At 47.7% G+C, this 17,959-nt stretch overlaps 1 protein-coding gene across 2 annotated transcripts in view; it reads right to left on the bottom strand.

Annotated features, from left to right (window-relative positions):
- The window catches only part of STK32B (serine/threonine kinase 32B), a 369,384-nt gene that overhangs the window by 71,853 nt on the left and 279,572 nt on the right, over positions 1–17,959 (bottom strand). For both annotated transcript variants that reach the window (XM_020882644.2, XM_070458128.1), the window contains exon 5: positions 10,891–10,928. In XM_020882644.2, the coding sequence (XP_020738303.2) occupies positions 10,891–10,928 (38 nt within the window). The remainder of the gene's footprint in view (positions 1–10,890; positions 10,929–17,959) is intronic.

Genomic DNA, 17,959 nt, shown 5'->3' with positions numbered 1-17,959 from the left:
TATAAAAAGATGTTTTTGGATGTGGATCATTTTTAAAGTCTTTCTTGACTTTGTTATGATGTTGCTTCAGTTTCAGGTTTTGGGTTTTTTGTCCATGAGGCGTGTGGGATCTTAGCTCCCCGACCAGGGATTGAATTTGCACCTCCTGAATTGGAAGGTGAGGTCTTAACCACTGGACTGCCAGGGAAGTCCTGCCCTTCCCCTCCTCAAGCCTGAAGTTCTAGAGACCAGTGACCCATCCACAGTCAGCAGCGGAAACGTGGAGAGCTGTGTTTTGTCTCCAGTCTCTTCTGGGTGGGCATTTCCACCTGCCCCACCGTTGCCCCCTTCAGAGTGGAGTCGCCCAGCCCCGTCCCTGGTTCCTCCTGGCCCTCTGGGGCGGAGGCTCTGGAGCAGCTCTGAAGCAGACCTGTCTGCCCAGGAATTCACCTTCAGCAGGAGCGCCAGACAGCAGAACCCCACGTTTGATTTCCACCACCGTGCTAGCTGATGAGCTGTAACTTCCCGGTGTGCATCCTTTACCGGTTGAGTCAAGATGTGGAAAAGTGAAAATTAGTGCCATACGAGGTCTCCTCTGAGTTCCTTCTCAGGAGAACGGAAATTTACTACAAAGTGTGCAAATATGAACTGAGTTTTCCGCTATTTGCTTTCTGTAAATTAAAAACATTCAGAAATCAGTGAAAGAATGGGCCCAGGATATGGTGTGAGATCCATCAGTACAAGTTTGAATGAGAATCATCAACAATTGCCCTCCCACCCTTGTTTATGCATCCTGTACTTCAGCCCTGCTCTCTCCTTTCTCTGAACACAAGGAAATTCATCACACCTCCAGGACTTTGACACCATTTGGAAAGCTCTTCCCTCTGCCTGGCAGACTTCCATTCATTCATTTCCAAACATGGCCCAAGAGTTGTATTACTGATGGATGGGCATCCAGCCTTTGCTTAATTGCTTCCACTAACGTGAAACTCACTACCATGAGGGGGTTGTGTCTCAGTTGACTTGCTCTGCTAAAACAGATTGCCATAGACTGGGTGGTGTATTTACATTGAATCCTCAGTCTCGAAGCCTGGAAGTCCAAGACCAGAGTGCCCGCATAATAGGGTTCTTAATTTCTTCCTAGATTACATGGCAGGTTTCTTGCTGTCTCCTCACATTGTGAGGAGACAGAGAGCTTTGATCCCTTCAACCCATTATAGGGCACAAATCCCATTGTGGGGGCTCCAATACTTTGACTTCTTCCAAACCCAATTACTTCTTAAATGCCTCAGTTCCAAAAGCCATCACACTGGGAGTTAAGGCTCCAACATAACAATTTTATTCCATGGACATTTAGTCCATGGCAGACTGACTGGTGTAAGATTCTTTTATCCATTATGCTGTATCTGCTGTGTCCATCTCCTTAAGACCAGGTATCCTCCCTTGTTTATTTCTATGTCCCCTGTATGTTAGCACTGGCCTGACCTGGAAAAATGTACTTATCAAGTGTTTGTTGACTGGCTGACTTACTGATCAAATAAAAGATGGAATGAAAGAAATATGGTAAGCAAATTCTATCACTTATCTTCATTCTTTACTTCTTAGAGCTATCACAATATTTACAGGAATTGACAACATTCCATATTTTACTTTTAAGATTACAGCAGCGTCACTTTTGCAACCAGATCTCAGATGATGAGACTCAGCCACAATCTCTGTGATTTTGTACTCCCTGGGGCCAGTGTCAGGCTAGGCATATGTATGAAAAATGTACAGAAGTGAGAAACGGACCATAAAGAAGACTGAGTGCCAAAGATTGATGCTTTCAAACTGTGGTGCTGGAGAAGACTCTTGAGAGCCCCTTGGACAGTAAGGAGATCAAACCAGACAATCCTAAAGGAAATCAACCTTGAATACTCATTGGAAGGACTAATGCTGTAGCTGAAGCTCCAATATTTTGGTCACCTGCTTCGAAGAGCCGACTCACTGGAAAAGACTGATGCTGGGAAAGATTGAAGGCAAGAGGAGAAGGGGGAAGCAGAGGATGAGATGGTTAGATAGCATCACTGACTCAACAGACATGAGTTTGATCAAACTCCGGGAGAGAGTGAAGGACAGGGAAGCCTGGTGTGCTACAGATTATGGGGTCGCAAAGAGTAGGACACAACTTAGTGACTGAACAACAACAACAATCTGTGCATTTGGGGGAAGGGCACTTGAAACTCTACACACTAAGGATGTGTCAGTTATCTGTACCATGGAACCGGGGGATGGGATGATGGAGATTATACAGGGCTAAAGTCCCATCCACAGTCCTTGCAATGGGGTGCCATTACTGATGCACAGAATCAACTCAGCATTACCAGTAGCAGTGACTCCTACTTCGAAGACTGATTTCTGCGTTTTCCTTACATATTCCCGGAGAAAGCATCCAAAGCCTCCTGAATTTTGCTGTATTTTCAATTTCTTCTCCTGTAGCCACATTGCACAAGTGTCTGTTCCTGCTCCACCATGCTCCCTCCCTTCCCTTCACCTCTCTCAGCCCCTGAAATGAAATAACCTTAACTCTGTGTGCATATTTACCAAATGAAGGAGGACAGTGGAGTGATCTCACTGGGACCAACAAGGCCACAAGCTGGGAGAAGATGAGATTCTGCTTGGGAGGGGATAGTCAACCCAGTAGCAGGCTTTGTGCAATGCAGATGGTTCTCTTTAGATCTGACCTCAGAAGCCAAGATAGAACTTCTGAGGTTGGCCTAAGCCAGAGGTCAGAGTGGTGCTCCTGAAAAGATGCAGCTGGATGCCCAAGGATGCCCAAGAGGATGAGAACCCGGGCTGTGGATCCAGCTGCCCCACCCATGACATGCCCCAGAGCTCACTACTAATAAAGCTAATAATAACTGTACTTCCAAGATTCTGCTGTGATATAACCCTGGATGCCAATCCTCCCCTTAGGATCATGCACCCTGAACACTTTTCCTTCCTCCCACTTCTCTTCTTGGAGATCATACTGAACTTACTTCAGGACAGTGGCATAAAGAGAGAGAAAAAAAGAAGGAAGGAAGGAAGGAAAGAAGGAAAGAAAAAAAAAAGAAAGAAAAAGAAAGGAAGGGAGAGAGAGAGAGAGAGGGAGGGAGAGAAAGAAGCCAAATCAAACTCTAGGGTACCAGCTTATCCAGGCTTCATTTGGCTTTACTGCAGCAGGAAGACTGACTGTGTGAGGGCAGGTCTTTGCCTGATGTAGAATGAAATAACCCTCGATTTTCTTCTGCTTTATTTGCTTTGACTTCCTTCCATTTGTTGGTCATAGGGTAGGAAGGCAGGGCTTCCAAAACAATCTTTGTGTTCTCAGATCCCCTTAGGCAGAAGAGAACAAAAAACTGGGAACAAGATACGCACAGGCCTGGGATTTCCTAAGCTCCTAGACTGAGATTTGGGGGAATTCTCAGCTGCAGTCCATGGGGTCATAAAGAGTCAGACATAACTAAGCAACTGAACAACAACTCAGCTGGGATGAGTTTAATACCTTCCCCCAGATATACTGTGATTTCATAAAATCTGCTCAGCCTTCACATCCTATTTGAGTTGATCTTGCTTAAACACCACCTCAGTCAAGGCTTTTGAATGAGCTCAACAATTCTGTCTCCCCTTTCTCTACTTCTGTGGTTTTTAATGTTGAATCACTACATTTTGGTTAATTAGTTACTAGCATAGCCAAGGCTACCTGACCAATGTGCTCCCCTTCCATATCTGTATTTTGGTATGTGATTTTACACAATCATACAAATCACAATGAATCAGATGCAGAGAGGCTTTTAGAACACTTTCTCAGCCATGATCTGCTCTTTGCAAAGACTCTGGGGGGCACTGGGATAGAGATTATCTTTTGACACTTGGTGTCCTTTTCCACTCCTCTTTCCTGCCCCCTGTATTATAAGGATGAGAGAGAGAGAGAGAGAGAGAGAGAGAGAGAGAGAGAGAGAGAGAGAGAGAGAGAACATGCCTTGACTCTCTTGAAGCTAGGGTTGTGGGCAAGATTTAGATTCTGCCATTCAAATGCATGCTGTTCAAATGCACTCAGGCAAGATTTTGAATGGGGTTTCCCTGGTGGCTCAGATGGTAAAGAATCCACCTGCAATGTGAGAGACCTGGATTTGATCTCTGGGTTGGGAAGATCCCCTGGAGGAGGGCATGGCAACTTACTCCAGTATTCTTGCCTGGAGAATCCCCATGGACAGAAGTGCCTGGCAGGCTTCAGACCACGGGGTCACAAAGAGTCGGACATGACTGAGCGACTAGCACAGCACAAGGTTTGGAAGTAGAAAGTAAGCCAAGGAGAAAGCCATTTGAAGGCTGGAGTTACACCATCTCAAGCCAAGGAAGTATGCATGTCACCAAACCAGAAGCTAGGGGACAGAACTGACACCTACCCATCCCTGTTGCTTCAGAGGGAGCACAGCCCTGAAGACATCTTGACCTTGGATTTCAGTCTCCAAGACTGTGAGAAAATACATCTCTGCTGTTTATTGCCTCTCAATTTGTGGGACTTTGTTCCAACACCCCTGGGAAACTAATACAGGAGGCTATTTGTTGGGGGGTCATGAGAGATTCCTTACACAGGGTCTTTAGGACTTTAAGACATCACATTGTACTAGATACTTCCACTGCCAGCAGTCTTCAGAAAAATCTCAATACAGCCCTCCCAAGGATCCCAGAATAGCTTTAAACCATATTCCTAAGCTTTACCCTTAAATTCTTGGAACCCTATCTAGAATAAGGACACTAACTCTTGGCTCCTCAGACTTAGCAGAAATACCCCTGCCCCTTGAATTGCCCCGGTGGTTCTCCCCACTTCCATCTCAGCTGTTCCAATCCCTGCATCTCAGTCTTCAGCATCAACACAGCATCAGGCTTCTGTTCACTTCCTGGACTCTCTTCCTGCCAAGATGGAGATGGCAGGGCACACACAGTGTTCTGATGAGGGAGATGGGGGTGTCGCTGCTGCTGGCTACTGCCATTTTGGGGAGCACTCATCACATTTATCAACAAATATGTTAGCAACAGATGGAGAGGCAATTCTTCAAAATGAGTCCAGTGAGTGCATGCTCTGAAATATCATCTATTAATAGAAAACTTGAGGTATAATAAAGCCAACAGATTAAGAGACAGCTGCCATTGAAAAGATAAGCTTGTCATTCACAGTCCTAGGAGAAGGGGACACATCATACCATTGGGGGGGTTCACCCCGGGGAAGCACCAGGGTCGGTCCCAAGACACAGGAAGAAGGGAGAAAACGTGATCAAGAGCCTCTCTGGTGGTTTCTGTGGGAAGGAACAGGAGAGGCAGGGCAAGCAGGCTTAGGACTGGCTAGTCTGAATAATTTCAGGAGTTTCTGGGGCACAGGACTGTCCCTGGTCATTTGGATCCTGGCACAGGGATATTAGGGAAAGTGGACAGTGGCCTGGAGTGTGCAGAAGTCAAGCATCCACATACAGGAAATAGAAGACATGGTGAATATGATGAGAAAACAAATTCACTCTGCTGGTGTGCCTTTACTAAAGATCCTAAAGCTCCAGGTGAGGTTTCTGACCCCCAAGTGTTCATCCCAAGGCCACTGAGAAGAGTGAGTTCCACACTTCACAGCCAGCTGTCCTGAGGCCATTGGAGCTTTCTCACTGGCCTTCTGGAAGGCTCTGTTGCCCTTCCCAATGCTCTATTGACCCCAAGCATGCTGCAGGATCCAACAAGCCCTCCCTCCTCCTCCCCCCCAAGCCTCACTGCCCTGGTGCTCCTGCCCAGCTTTACTCTGTCCCACCCAGAACTGGCCTTGCTGGGTCTGTATCATTCTATCCTCCTGCAGCCCTGGGTACACCTTAGAACCACCTGGTAACTTTAAAAATCACCCCCTCCCACCAGCACTTTCTTCTTCAAGATGAGTCAGATAGGACTTCTAAGTTTGGCCCTTGGCATTGGCACTTTTTATGGTTCCTAGGTGATGTGCAGCCATGGCTGAGAAACACTACCCTAGACCATGAGGTTCTTGACCACAGGTGTCCTTGGTCACCTGACACAATGCCTGGCCTATGGCAGGTCTGCAAAATGAAGGAATCACTTCCTTGCATACAGAAGAGGAAAAAGCTACAGCTGTTTCTTGGTATCTTCAAGGGACTGGCTTTAGGACCCCCACAGATACCAAAATCTTTGGATGTTCAAATCCCTTGTATCAAGTGGTGTAGAATTTACATGTAACCTGGGGACACCCCTCCAAGTTTTTTCAACTTTTAATACCTAATACAATACAAATGCTATATAAATAGTTGCCAGCAGTAAATTCAAGTTTTGCTTTTTGGAACTTTTTGGAATTTTTGTCCCCAAATGTTTTTTGATCTGAGATTGGCTGAATCTGAGAACGTGGACTCCTCAGATACAGAAAGCTGACAGCATACTGTCAGTAAACTCTAAGCAAGAGCCCTCAGTGACACTCAGGACAAAACACAGGTACTGCCCTTCTGTCTCTGACTCATAGCTCTTTGCCCGTTCGGGGGGAAGTCAAAATCCCCATTGATGCTTTCAAACTGTGGTGCTGGAGAAGACTCTTGAGAGTCCCTTGGACAGGAAGGAGATCAAGCCTAAAGGAAAGAGTCAATCCTAAAGGAAATCAACCCTGAGTATTCACTGGAAGGACTGATGCTGAAGCTGAAGCTTCAATACTCTGGCCACCTGACGTGAAGAGCCGACTCATTGGAAAAGACTCTGATGCTGGGAAAGATTGAAGGCAAAAGGAGAAAGAGGCGGCAGAGGATGAGATGGTTGGATGGCATCACCAACTCAATGAACATGAGTTTGAGCAAGCTCTGGGAGATGGTGAAGGACAGGAAATCATGGAATGCTGCAGTCCACAGGGGTCTCAAAGAGCTGGATACAACTGAGCAACTGAACAAAAATAACAAGTTCCCCATGTGTTAAAGACCAGCGCCCCTACTTGTACTAGTGACTCTTCCTTTTCTATGAGCATCTTACAGATGATTGCATTAATCTCTGCAATTCTTCCCCCCTCTGTATCATCCTTCTTAGGATGCAACTTGGCTGTGCCCCACCCCCCAGTTGGTGGGTCTTGTGACTAGCTTTGCCCACTGAGATGGCAGCAAATGTGACACAGGCGGAGGCTGAGTGATTGGACTTTCCCTGCTCCTTCTCCTGATCTGGCCATGCAAGGTCACATGGGGCTGACTTGCCAGAGGATGACCCATGAGTTGCTGGGCTGAGCTGTCTAGTCAATGAACCAAAGTCATGGTGTACCAGCCAGTAGCCAAGTGAAACCCAGAAGTGGCAGTGAGCAGAGCCCATGTCACTGCAGCTGCCTAGCTGACCCTGTTGGATCTCAGTCTTAGGAGCAAGCCCTGCCTATGAAAGCTTCAGAGACCTGTGAGCATAACTGGATGCATGTTTGTGCCATTATATTCATGCAGTTATTCATTACTCAGCATCACTGTACCAAGAGAAAATTAGATGCAATCCCGTCCCCTTCCCCCTACAGTTTAAATTCCCTAAAGCACTTTGCCCTCAGCCCTAAAGCACACTCAGCTCTTCTCCGCATACTACTCTAGTATGCTACCTCTTCCCTCAACTTCCTTTTACCTCCAGGAATGGTCTCCTTTGGGCTTCCCAGGTGCTGTTAGTGGTTAAGAACCTGCCTGCCAATGCAGGAGACATAAGAGACATGGGTTCGATCCCTGGGTCAGGAAGATCTCCTGGAGGAGGGCATGGCAACCCGCCCCAGTATTCTTGCCTGGAGAATCCCATGGACAGAGGAGGCTGGCAGGCTACAGTCCATAGGGTCTCAAAGAGTCGGACATGACTGAGTGACCTAGCACGCATATGCTATCTCTTTGCTTTTGCTGTTAGCCAGGAGAGTTCAAATCTCAAAGCAGAATTAGCACCCATTCTAGGAGATGAATCCAGCCTGGAGGGCAGGAAAGCCTGGCAGACACTGGGGGAGCAGAGTCTTCCATGAGAGTTTTGGATTTTGTGTAACCAGACGATCTTGAACATTTTTAATAAAAATATAAATGCAGTTATTTTATTATGTTTATGCTTCATTGTAAACACAGCGACCAACTTGTTCTCTGAGAAAACATTTAATGAGATTCATCAGCAAACTCTTTAAATAGGAACACATAGTTATCTGTTTTGTAAACTTTTTTTAATGCAGTTAACAAAAGGCTAAGGAGATCCAATGTACAGCATGGTGATTGTAGCTAATAATACTGTATTGTGGAGCTGAAATTTGCTAAGAAGGTAGATCTTAAATGTTCTCACTACTCACACAATAAAAATGCAACCGTGAGTGGTGAAGGATATATTAATTACTTTGATTGTGGTGTTGATTTCAATGTACAATATATATGTACATTTCAATACACAGTGTATATGTGTATTAAATCATCACGTTGTACACCATTTAAAAATCACATTGTACAACCTACACATATACAGTTTTTATTTTCCAATAACACCTCAATAGAGCTGAAGGAAAAAGAAAGGCAACAATGACTAAGAAAGAAAAAAAAGAAATGCTAATGAGATCCTATCTCCTGTCATAAATCAGAGAAAGGAAAACCACGGTCACAGCCGCCTCTCCTGCCCTTCTCTCCTGGGGAGGAGACTTGTGTTTTCTGAGCATTCTCTGCTCCTAATTTTCCTTCTGCACTTTCTGAAAAGGCACCGACTGGATGCTGAAGCTGAAAGGGGAGGGTATCAGCCACTCACTCCTTAGTATGAAATAGTGTTCAGTGCTCCATTCCCACACCAAGCTTGATAAAATAGGAGCTTAGAGCACAAAGGGAAGGGTCCAGTGAGAGATGCCTGGGGAGTGTGTGGAATGCTGCAAAACCACAGTGCAGGGTCAGGACACTGTATAAGGCAGGGTGGTGAAGGACAGCGAGACAGTCTGAAAGGAAAACGGGAAAGGGATGAGGTGGAGAGGTGAGGCCGAGTGCAGAAGGGGAGGAAGGAAAGAATGGATGGAGATCCGGGAATTCTGGAGTCAGGGAACACAGAGAAGGTGGTGTGAGCTGTGGCCTGGGTCGTCGCATCGGGCAGGAACTATGGCATCAGGCAGGTCCAGTTACCCCACAGGCTCCCTGAATCTCATTTCTTTGTAGATGAAGCAGCTGAATTATTCCTATTGCCTGGTGTTCCTGTCTTGATTTTGCTTTCCAGAAGGAAAGCTGCCCAGGGCCTGAAAGGTCTTTATCCCAAAGTCTCTCTCAGTCAGTATGCAGGGCTCTGAGGATTCCAGCCAGAACCCTGCCTCCCAGGCCCCTGGCTTCCAGGACAGCCCTGCCAGGGGTCCTGCATCACTCAGCCTGGGCCTCCGCTTGCCTCCACCTCACCTGCTTCCGTGGTCTGAGCAGAGAAAGGATAGGGGAGGCTGAGTCTTATAAGCTAACACAGCCCTCATAAGCACCTCATGTCCCGGTGCTGGGACAGCAGCTGACCTTCACCGTCTCGTCTTAGACCTTCACTGCCCTGCCAGGTGGCATTACTTCTGTTCTGTGACCTGTCCAAAGACACACAGCTAGTTAGGGAGCCAGCTGAGACCCGGGTCTGAGGTTCTTGACTTTTACATACAAACTGGGGACCCTGATTTGCATTCTCAGTTCCCCCCAGTTTCCCTGGCATCCTAAGGTTGTCCTTGCCCTTCCATCAGGAGCCCAGAGATTTCAACTCACTGTCCCAAGGCAAGGCATTTGACCTGCTCTTAGCCTCTGGTAGGAGATTGGAGCGCTGATGGTCCCATCCACCATTCCCACTCTGCCTCCCAATACCAAGGGGTTTACACAATGAGGTAGGACTCCCTGAGACACACGAGTCCTAGAGAGGCTTTGAGCAGGAGCCACAGCATCACCCTGCGTGGAGTCGGGGAGGGAGGTCTAGCACAGCCATGTGGAAGAGTCGACAGATTCATCTCTGGATGATTCAGCAGCCTCTCATGGATTTTTCCCCACCTGCTCACTCCAGCCCACCCTCCCCCAAACCCTTGAGGGATTAGTTCCTGAAAGAACCTCAGCGAATTAAGTATTCAAGTCTGCCACGATGGCTGGCTGTAAAGCTGCCGTTGCCATGGACTGCAACGGACTGTCAGTCACTGCTGGGTTGTACCCTGGACTCTCGGTCCTAACTTGGTTGGATACCACATCCCGGGGGTTGACTCAGAACACCGAGGCCCTGGTTCTCTAAAGCAGGGTCTATCCTCTTGGAATTCTGATAAGACCACAGTCAGAGAGCCACTGACAGGGAACCATCTCCATGGACCAACAGTGTCAGGCTCAACTGGGAGCGGTGAGAGATGCAGAGTCCCAGATCCAACTCAATCTACTGAATCAGTTTAAGAAGCTGCCCTGACTCCTCATGAAGGCTTGAGAAGCCCGGGTGAGGAAAGGCTTAGCAGATTACTCATGATTGATGTCTAGCTTGCCAAGCATACTCTATCCCATGACAATCAGGAAGGTGGGTACCATTTTCCCTGTTTTACCAAAGAAGACTTTGAGGCTTTGAGAGGTGAGTGTGAGTGACTTTCCTGAAGCCCTAGGTTCATGGGTCGGGGAACAGGAGTGGGAGACTCAGAGCCTCCAATCCTGTATCCCATTCTTCCCACTTCTGCCCTGTCATTCTTACACCAGGATGTGAACAATGATGTCTTTGGATGTGAAACCTTCAGACACATTGGACTTGACTCACTGCAGCAGGGAATTTACAGAGGTGTTCATTTACCAGGATTGAAACAAAAAAGGCTTTCTAGTCAACCCTAAAATCCAACTCACCAGGACCTCCCCCCCCACCCCAGATTCCCAGAGCCTCAAAATTCCCACTGAAACAGTCTCTAGAAAGCATTCATAACAGGCTTACCATGTTCGTCCAGCAATATGTTGTCTGGCTTGATGTCTCTGCAAGAGAAAACAGAGAAGCTGAAAATATGATTCCTTGAGTGTCTGGAGGAGCGCGTGTCAAACATGACAATTGGGGACAAATGCCTGACAACAACCGGTGTACTTGCCCCTCCCCCGGCGTGAAGGCTCAGACAGCAAGCACGACAGTTATTATTATTACGATAGCAGAACCCTGTGTTTTTGCTTTTCTTTTCTTTTCCTGGAATTGCAAGTGGATTGTGTGAGCATGTTTTTTTCCTGAATGTTCTTAATGATGTCTGGCCAGTTGACTCCCAGGAGTGACTGCTCACTGAGCCCTGGGTCTCTTCAGTGGGTACAGACACTTTTGCTTTCTGGTGCAATTTAGCCCTCTCCCCTTGGTAGGTACTAACCTCCCAGGTTTAATGGCCTTTGTTCCATAGACTGTGTTCCATAGACTTTGTTCCATGGGAACTGTGGTTCTAGGAGGGTCAGTATCTGGTCCGGGTCAGAGATGGACCACAGTCTCTGCTCGTTTTTGTATGATCTCAAGAGATTGGACATTTATTATAAAGAAGTGAATGGAGCATATGTTTCTAAAATTTGTGATTTTAATATGGAGCTTCGGAAAGCGCATGCATGTTCATAATGAGTAAATTAGGGTTGAAGATGTCAATTCAGTTTCTTGAAAGATCACACCCAGCAGTCAGCCAGTTTTTGCACAGTTTGTGAGCTTAGGAGGGTTTCTAAATTTTTAAAGGATTATAAAAAGCAAAAGAAGACACACACGCAGCACACAAAGCAAAAATGAAAAGAAATGTACAACACACACTGATGTGGCCCTCAAGATCTGAAATTTTATTATCGGGTCCTTTTAGAAGGTTGCTGATCCCATTCAGGGCTTCCCTGGTGGCTCAGATGGTAAAGAATCTGCCTGCATTGCGAGAGACCAGGTTCGATCCCTGGGTCAAGAAGATCCCCTGGAGAAAGGAATGGCAACCCACTCCAGTATTCTTGCCTGGAGAATTTCATGGACAGATGAGCCTAGCGGGCTATAGTCCATGGGATCCTATAGATTCTGACAAGACTGAGCAACTAACACCTTCACTTTTAGGGTAACACAGTGGACCATGTACAGCAAAATCTGGGCCAAGCAGTTTCTGGAAAGTTCAGCTCTCCTCATCCTTAAAGCAAAGGGCTCCCAACTCTAAGCTGTGTTTTTTAAAGGCAGGGGCTTTGCTTTTTGCACTTCTAGCATGGTGCCTGTAACCAGCTGACACTGTTAGAGAAAAACCAGGACAGTAGTTAAAGCACTGAAGACAGATTATATTCAGCTGCAATCACCAAAGGGGAAAAGAGACCTCAGCATAGAACTGGGCTTCACTCCAAACAGAGTGTGGACAAGTGGGAATTTGTACTTGAGGAGGTAGGGGTTGGTGGATAGAATGTCACTAACTTTTCATCAGTACTCTTGCTGAGAGAAGGTCAGGGCATCAAACCACCTGGGGGATGAGCAACCTGATCAGAGGATGATGAGTTTGGGAGGATGGCAGATTATGGCTAAACTGACTTAGTGACCCCATGGACTGTACGGTCCATGGAATTCTCCAGGCCAGAATACTGGAGTGGGTAGCTGTTCCCTTTTCCAGGGGATCTTCCCAACCTGGGGAACGAATCCTGGTCTCTCACATTGCAGGTGGATTCTTTACCAGCTGAGCCACCAGGAAAGCCTGAGAATACTGGAGTGGGTAGCCTATGCCTTCTCCAGCAGATTTTCCTGACCCAGGATTTGAACCGGGGTCTCCTGCATTGCAAGCAGATTCTTTACCATCTGAGCTATCATGGAAGCCCCTAAATTGACTTAGTAGGTTCTTGCTAAGACTGGACAATGCAGAAACCAACATGGAAGTCCACAAAATGAAGCCCAGTTTCAAAAGAACTCAGAAGAGTCTGAGCAGAGTTTTAGAGGGAGAGAATCTTTATCAACACACAGGAAACAGGGAAGAATGAATGTGAGGGAAATACAGCCTTAGAGAAACTGAGTTGACACTTTCAGCTCTGATTTACACATCATTAGCAAGCACACACTTCCCAAAGTGCCATGTTAAAGCCATAGATTTTAGAAATGCAAGCCCCACTCACTTGTTTAGAGTCAATGTCAAATCCTTTGAGACTAATGATGGCTTTCTTTGAAATAAAAAGTGATTGCTCCAGAGTTTATCAAATACCAATTCTACCTGAAAACACAACATGGTTATTTGGAACAATATAAGGCAATGTCTGCGGCTTTGGGGTAAGAAAGAAACACTCAATCTATATATTTACATTTTCATTTTATTGTGACTTTTCCCACCATGAATATTGATGGGCATTAAGCCAATGCACCCCATGCTCTCAAGTTCGCCAACATCCCTGGTGAACAGAGATGGGTTGTTAATGCAGTCCCCAGGGGAATGATGAACTTGAAAACGCACACAATTAAAACAAAAGGCAGAAGACTTGAAATCAAGTGTTTGTGGCTCAAATCAGCAAACACTTGGCCCCTGTCTAGGGCCTACCCCGGGAGGTTTCTTCAAGAAAGGTGAGAAAAGGGAAAATAGATACTTGTCAAGAATGAAAGCAGCAGCGAATGTGAAAGAGCATCCTTTCTTTAAGGTGTCACTGGACTAGGATGACCTTGTCTGGGGCCTGGGGATCTCAGAAGAGGTGGCCATGGACCAGGAGCCTGGACCCCAACGGCTGCAAGGTCCTTGACCTGAGCTGCTGGCTCCCCTGATGCTGAATGTGCCCCATCTTGGGGTTTTCTGACCACCCCTCTCCAGTCTTTCCTTCTCCATCCTTCATCTCCTCCTTCAATCCCTTCCTTTTCCTTCTGGGGACATTCCTCAAGTGCTTCCTCCTGCAAGATCTGGGCAGAGAGCTTGACTTGCAGAGGCTCCAGACAGTTCCTCCCTTCCAGAAGCTCAGACTCAGTGGGAAGGGGAGACACGCAGGTGGGAGGCTCAGAAGCCACAGTACAGACTGGCCATGGAGCCCAGGGAAGATGGAACTGGGGCAGCTGGAGAGGGAACGGCCGGCTGGGGATCACATGGACCAGTGGAGACCAGGGTGTCAGAACCAAGAAAAGATGGGGCAGTGGTGGCAGACCTAAGGAGAGGTGACCTGGTGTAGGTGGGTGAATAGCATCCACCCAGAATTCAGAATACTTAGGACCTCAGAATGTGATGCTATTTTGAGTCACGGCCTTTGCTCCTGCAAGGAATTAGTTAAGGATCTCAAGATGAAATCGCCCTGCGTTTGGGGCTGTCTGTCGTCTTAGAAAGGAGACAGGGGTTTGGTCACAGACACAATGGGGAGAAGAGGCCACGTCTAGACAGAGGTAGAGGCTGGAGTGATGTGGCCACAAACCAAGGAGAACCAGGAGCTCCCAGAACCTGGAAGAGGAAGGCGAAGATTCTCTCCCAGAGCCTTTGGAGAAGGCTGGCCCCACAGGCAACCTGAATTTCAGCCTTCTGGCCAGAACTGTGAGGTCACAGATTTACATTTTTTGAAGCCATTGATTTTGTGAGAATTTGCTGCAATAGTCACAGGAAGCTACATGCCTAACAGAGCAGAAGGAGAGCTAGTGGAGGAGGTGGATAAATGTTAGGCTCCAGCCAGGGTCCCCCAGTGACCATGGTGTGACCTTGGATAGGACCACCATCCATTAGAGCCCATCAGAAGGTCCCTGTTTGTGTCTCTTACATCCTGAGGACCAAACAAGGGCAGAGGCATGAGTGACTTGGCTTTCCAGGTGGCTCTAGTGGTAAAGAACCCGCTTGCCAATGCAGGGGACGTAAGGGATGCAGTTTCGATCCCTGAGTCAGGAAGACCCCCTGGAAAAGGAAACGGCCACCCACTCCAGTGTTCTTGCCTGTAGAATCCCCATGGACAGAGGAGCCTGGTGGGCTACAGTCCATGGGGTTGCAGGCTCGGACATGACTGAAGGGACTTGGCATGCACGAGTGACTTGGTGAACTAGACCCCACGGCTACAAGGAAAGAGGGTGTTCTGTCTGGGCGAGTCCTACTCAGCAGCAGCCTGCCTGAGTCCCCATGCCCGCCCCTCTTGCTGCTGGGGTGAACCCCCCGTACCTCGGCTTCCCCTGTGCTGTGGACAAAACGTCTGACACACGCTCTGAGTCGGCTCTTAGCACACAGGGGAGTCAGCGATCCTCAAGCATCCTCTCCACAGTCCCTGGGGCCACGACAGTGGACAGGACAGAGCCAGTTGAATGGAGCTCGCTTCTAGGAGGGGGACAGGAGTGAATAACGGACACGACCCCAAATTGGGACAAGTACTCCGAGAAGAACAAATCAGGGTCTAGAAAGGAAACCTGCTTTGGGTAGGCGGCCGTGGAAGGGCTTTCAGACGATGTGGCATCAGGTTGACACCTGAACGGCAAGAAAGAGAAAGTCTGATACGACCCAGGAGCAAGCTCTCATTTTGCAGATGAAGGCATAGAAGGCTGAGAGGGTGAATAGTTTAACCCTGTGACATCCATCCCACTGAGTGGAAAAGACAAAGGTGGTAGGGTCATTCCAATGACCGCAGGCTATCAGATTCATTCTGGAGGGCCTGAATACAGGAGCCTCCTTTGCTGGCCGTCCTGTGGGAGCAGCTACAAGGCAGGGGCCTGGAGGCACTTCCAGAAACAGAGTGCCAGCAAGGAAGTATGGACTTGACTCCTGCAGCCACCAGGGGCATAATTCTGTCAACAACCAGGGGACCTTGCGACAGAACCAGAAAGATCCAGAAAGGAAGGCAGCCCAGTGGGCTCCAGGATCGAAGGCTTGTGACACCCTGAGCAGAAGGGTCAGCCAAGCTCTGCACCGACTCCTGACCCCTGGGAAACTGCGAGGAAATAAATGTGAGTTAAGCCGCTCCTTTAGTAGAAACTTGTCCTGCCATGGTAAAAGACTGCTACGAGAGCTATATGATCTTGGGCAGCATACTCTGGGCCTCGCTCGCCTAATCTGGAAAATGGGAATGATGGTTCATATCTGACAGTGGCTGGGAGGTGTATACACGGAGGTGCTATCATGGGAGGCTTAGTGGGGCTCCTGGTGCATAAGCAGTGCTGAAATAAACAACAATGAAGCTTCTATCATTGCTCTTTAAAGGGAGCTTCTTAAGCTTTTACAAAGTGAATTAGGTCTCTTTCATAGGAAACTCACCAGGCAGACTCTTGCAAAGTCTTACAGAGCAGTCGGGAGCCTGAGTCATTCAGGATTTAATAAGAATAGCATTTATGAGCAAAGCATCTTATCAGAACCTCTAGGTTAGTGGATTCCAGAGCCATTTCCTCCAGGTTCTACTTTTCACATCGATTGTATCTCAGCTCAAGCATGTCATCCAGCTGAAAACTGGCCCGTGTGTTTGGAAAGGGCATCAGAAGCACTGCGTGGATGGGCAAGTCTGCGACGACGTTTTCTGAGGACAGACTCATAATTTCAGAGCTGCGCAAAATGACGCTTTGATGGAATGTGTGCTTGCAAAGGCTATAAAACCCGGTTCTGCTTTTGAATTATCCCCCAGCCCCCCAATAAAACAAACCATAAAATGTCAGCCGGGCTATTAAAAAAAAAAACTGCACAGAAATGGCTCTGATTCAGACTGCAAAAAAGGGCCATGGGGACATATCTGCACATGTCCCTTTGCTGGGGGTCTCTGAGTTGTCTAATGCAGCAATAAAGACAAATGAAAACCTGCTGGAAAAGGAGCCACGTCTGTGAAATGAACATCTGTGGATGTTTTACCCCTAGGGAAAGAACGTGCTGTTGACATCATGGAGGAGTAAAAGAAGATGGACAGGAGAGGCCATATTTCTATCCCAAATCTGCTGACCCTGAGGTCTTGGCACAATGCCCAGGGTAGAGCCTCAGTTTCCCCATCTATAAACTGGATCATAGCATGTACTCCAGGTAGTTATGATGAGTATTTTGCTTTCATTCTGCCCACTGTTAAAGCACCTAAGAGTTCCCCAGGTGACTCAGTGGTAGAGGAACCTCCTGCAATGCAGGAGACGGGGGTTTGATCCCTGAGTCAGGAAGATCCCCTGGAGAAGGAAATGGCAACCCACTCCAGTATTCTTGCCTGGAGAATCCCATGGACAGAGGAACCTGGTGGGCTACAGTCCATGGGGTCTCAAAAGAATCGGACACAACTTAGTGACTAAACAGCAACGAAGTGCCTAAATCTACATCCTAACTATTACAGGAACTTTATCATATTCTGAAACACAGATTTGATGGTGTCAGTCATCTGATCCAGAAAGTTCTGTATTTCTTCACTGCTTTCCAAGGGGTCGCATGTACAGCATTATAGGCAGGACTGGGGACTGGATGAAGGATGGCCAATTCTGAGGACAGACAAGACCTCTATTTGATTAGGGAGCCAACTTCAGGTTGTTAGACTTAGGAAGCAATTCTTGGGATCTTCCGCCAGGCTGGCTGAGTACTAGATGTTTCTGTTTGATGTCAGTGAGGATTTATGAGAGCAACCAGTCCAGTGCCAGGCCCACAGGATGCATGCTTGTGGTTAATAACATAGGGCTGGGCTATCATATCGGGCACCAGGGATAAGGCTGGAGGCAGTGACCAAGCTAGGGTTAAACTGCTGAGATTCACCTTGGCTGTGGACCTCGGCGGCCAGCTGGCATCCATTCAGCAGCAAGCCAATGGGGGACAAGGGTGGATGAGATTGGTTCTTGCATTTTGGGATCTCTCATCATATGGGCATGGACTGTCCTTCCAGAAATGGTACCAAGTCTGCAACCAGGCACCTTGTTACCAGTTAGATTTCACTTCTTTCTCCCATCTCTCCCCTGCTTCCTGTGGAAGGCAGGGACCATGTACAGACCTCAGCCCCCAACATGATGCCTTCATGTTAGCGGAAGTCCTGATACTGTTAACGTCTGCAGTTCATGAAGAGCTTCCTGTGAGCTGGGCACCCTGTGGGCGGGTCACGTGGGTTTCACGAGGGGTGTGGCTTCTCTGGATCAGGTGCTGTGGCATCACTCTCTGTCACCT

The sequence above is a fragment of the Odocoileus virginianus genome, chromosome 29 (genome assembly GCF_023699985.2).
Source record: "Odocoileus virginianus isolate 20LAN1187 ecotype Illinois chromosome 29, Ovbor_1.2, whole genome shotgun sequence".
In the NCBI taxonomy this organism is placed as follows: Eukaryota; Metazoa; Chordata; class Mammalia; order Artiodactyla; family Cervidae; genus Odocoileus; species Odocoileus virginianus.
This window is presented reverse-complemented; position numbering and strand designations above follow the sequence as displayed.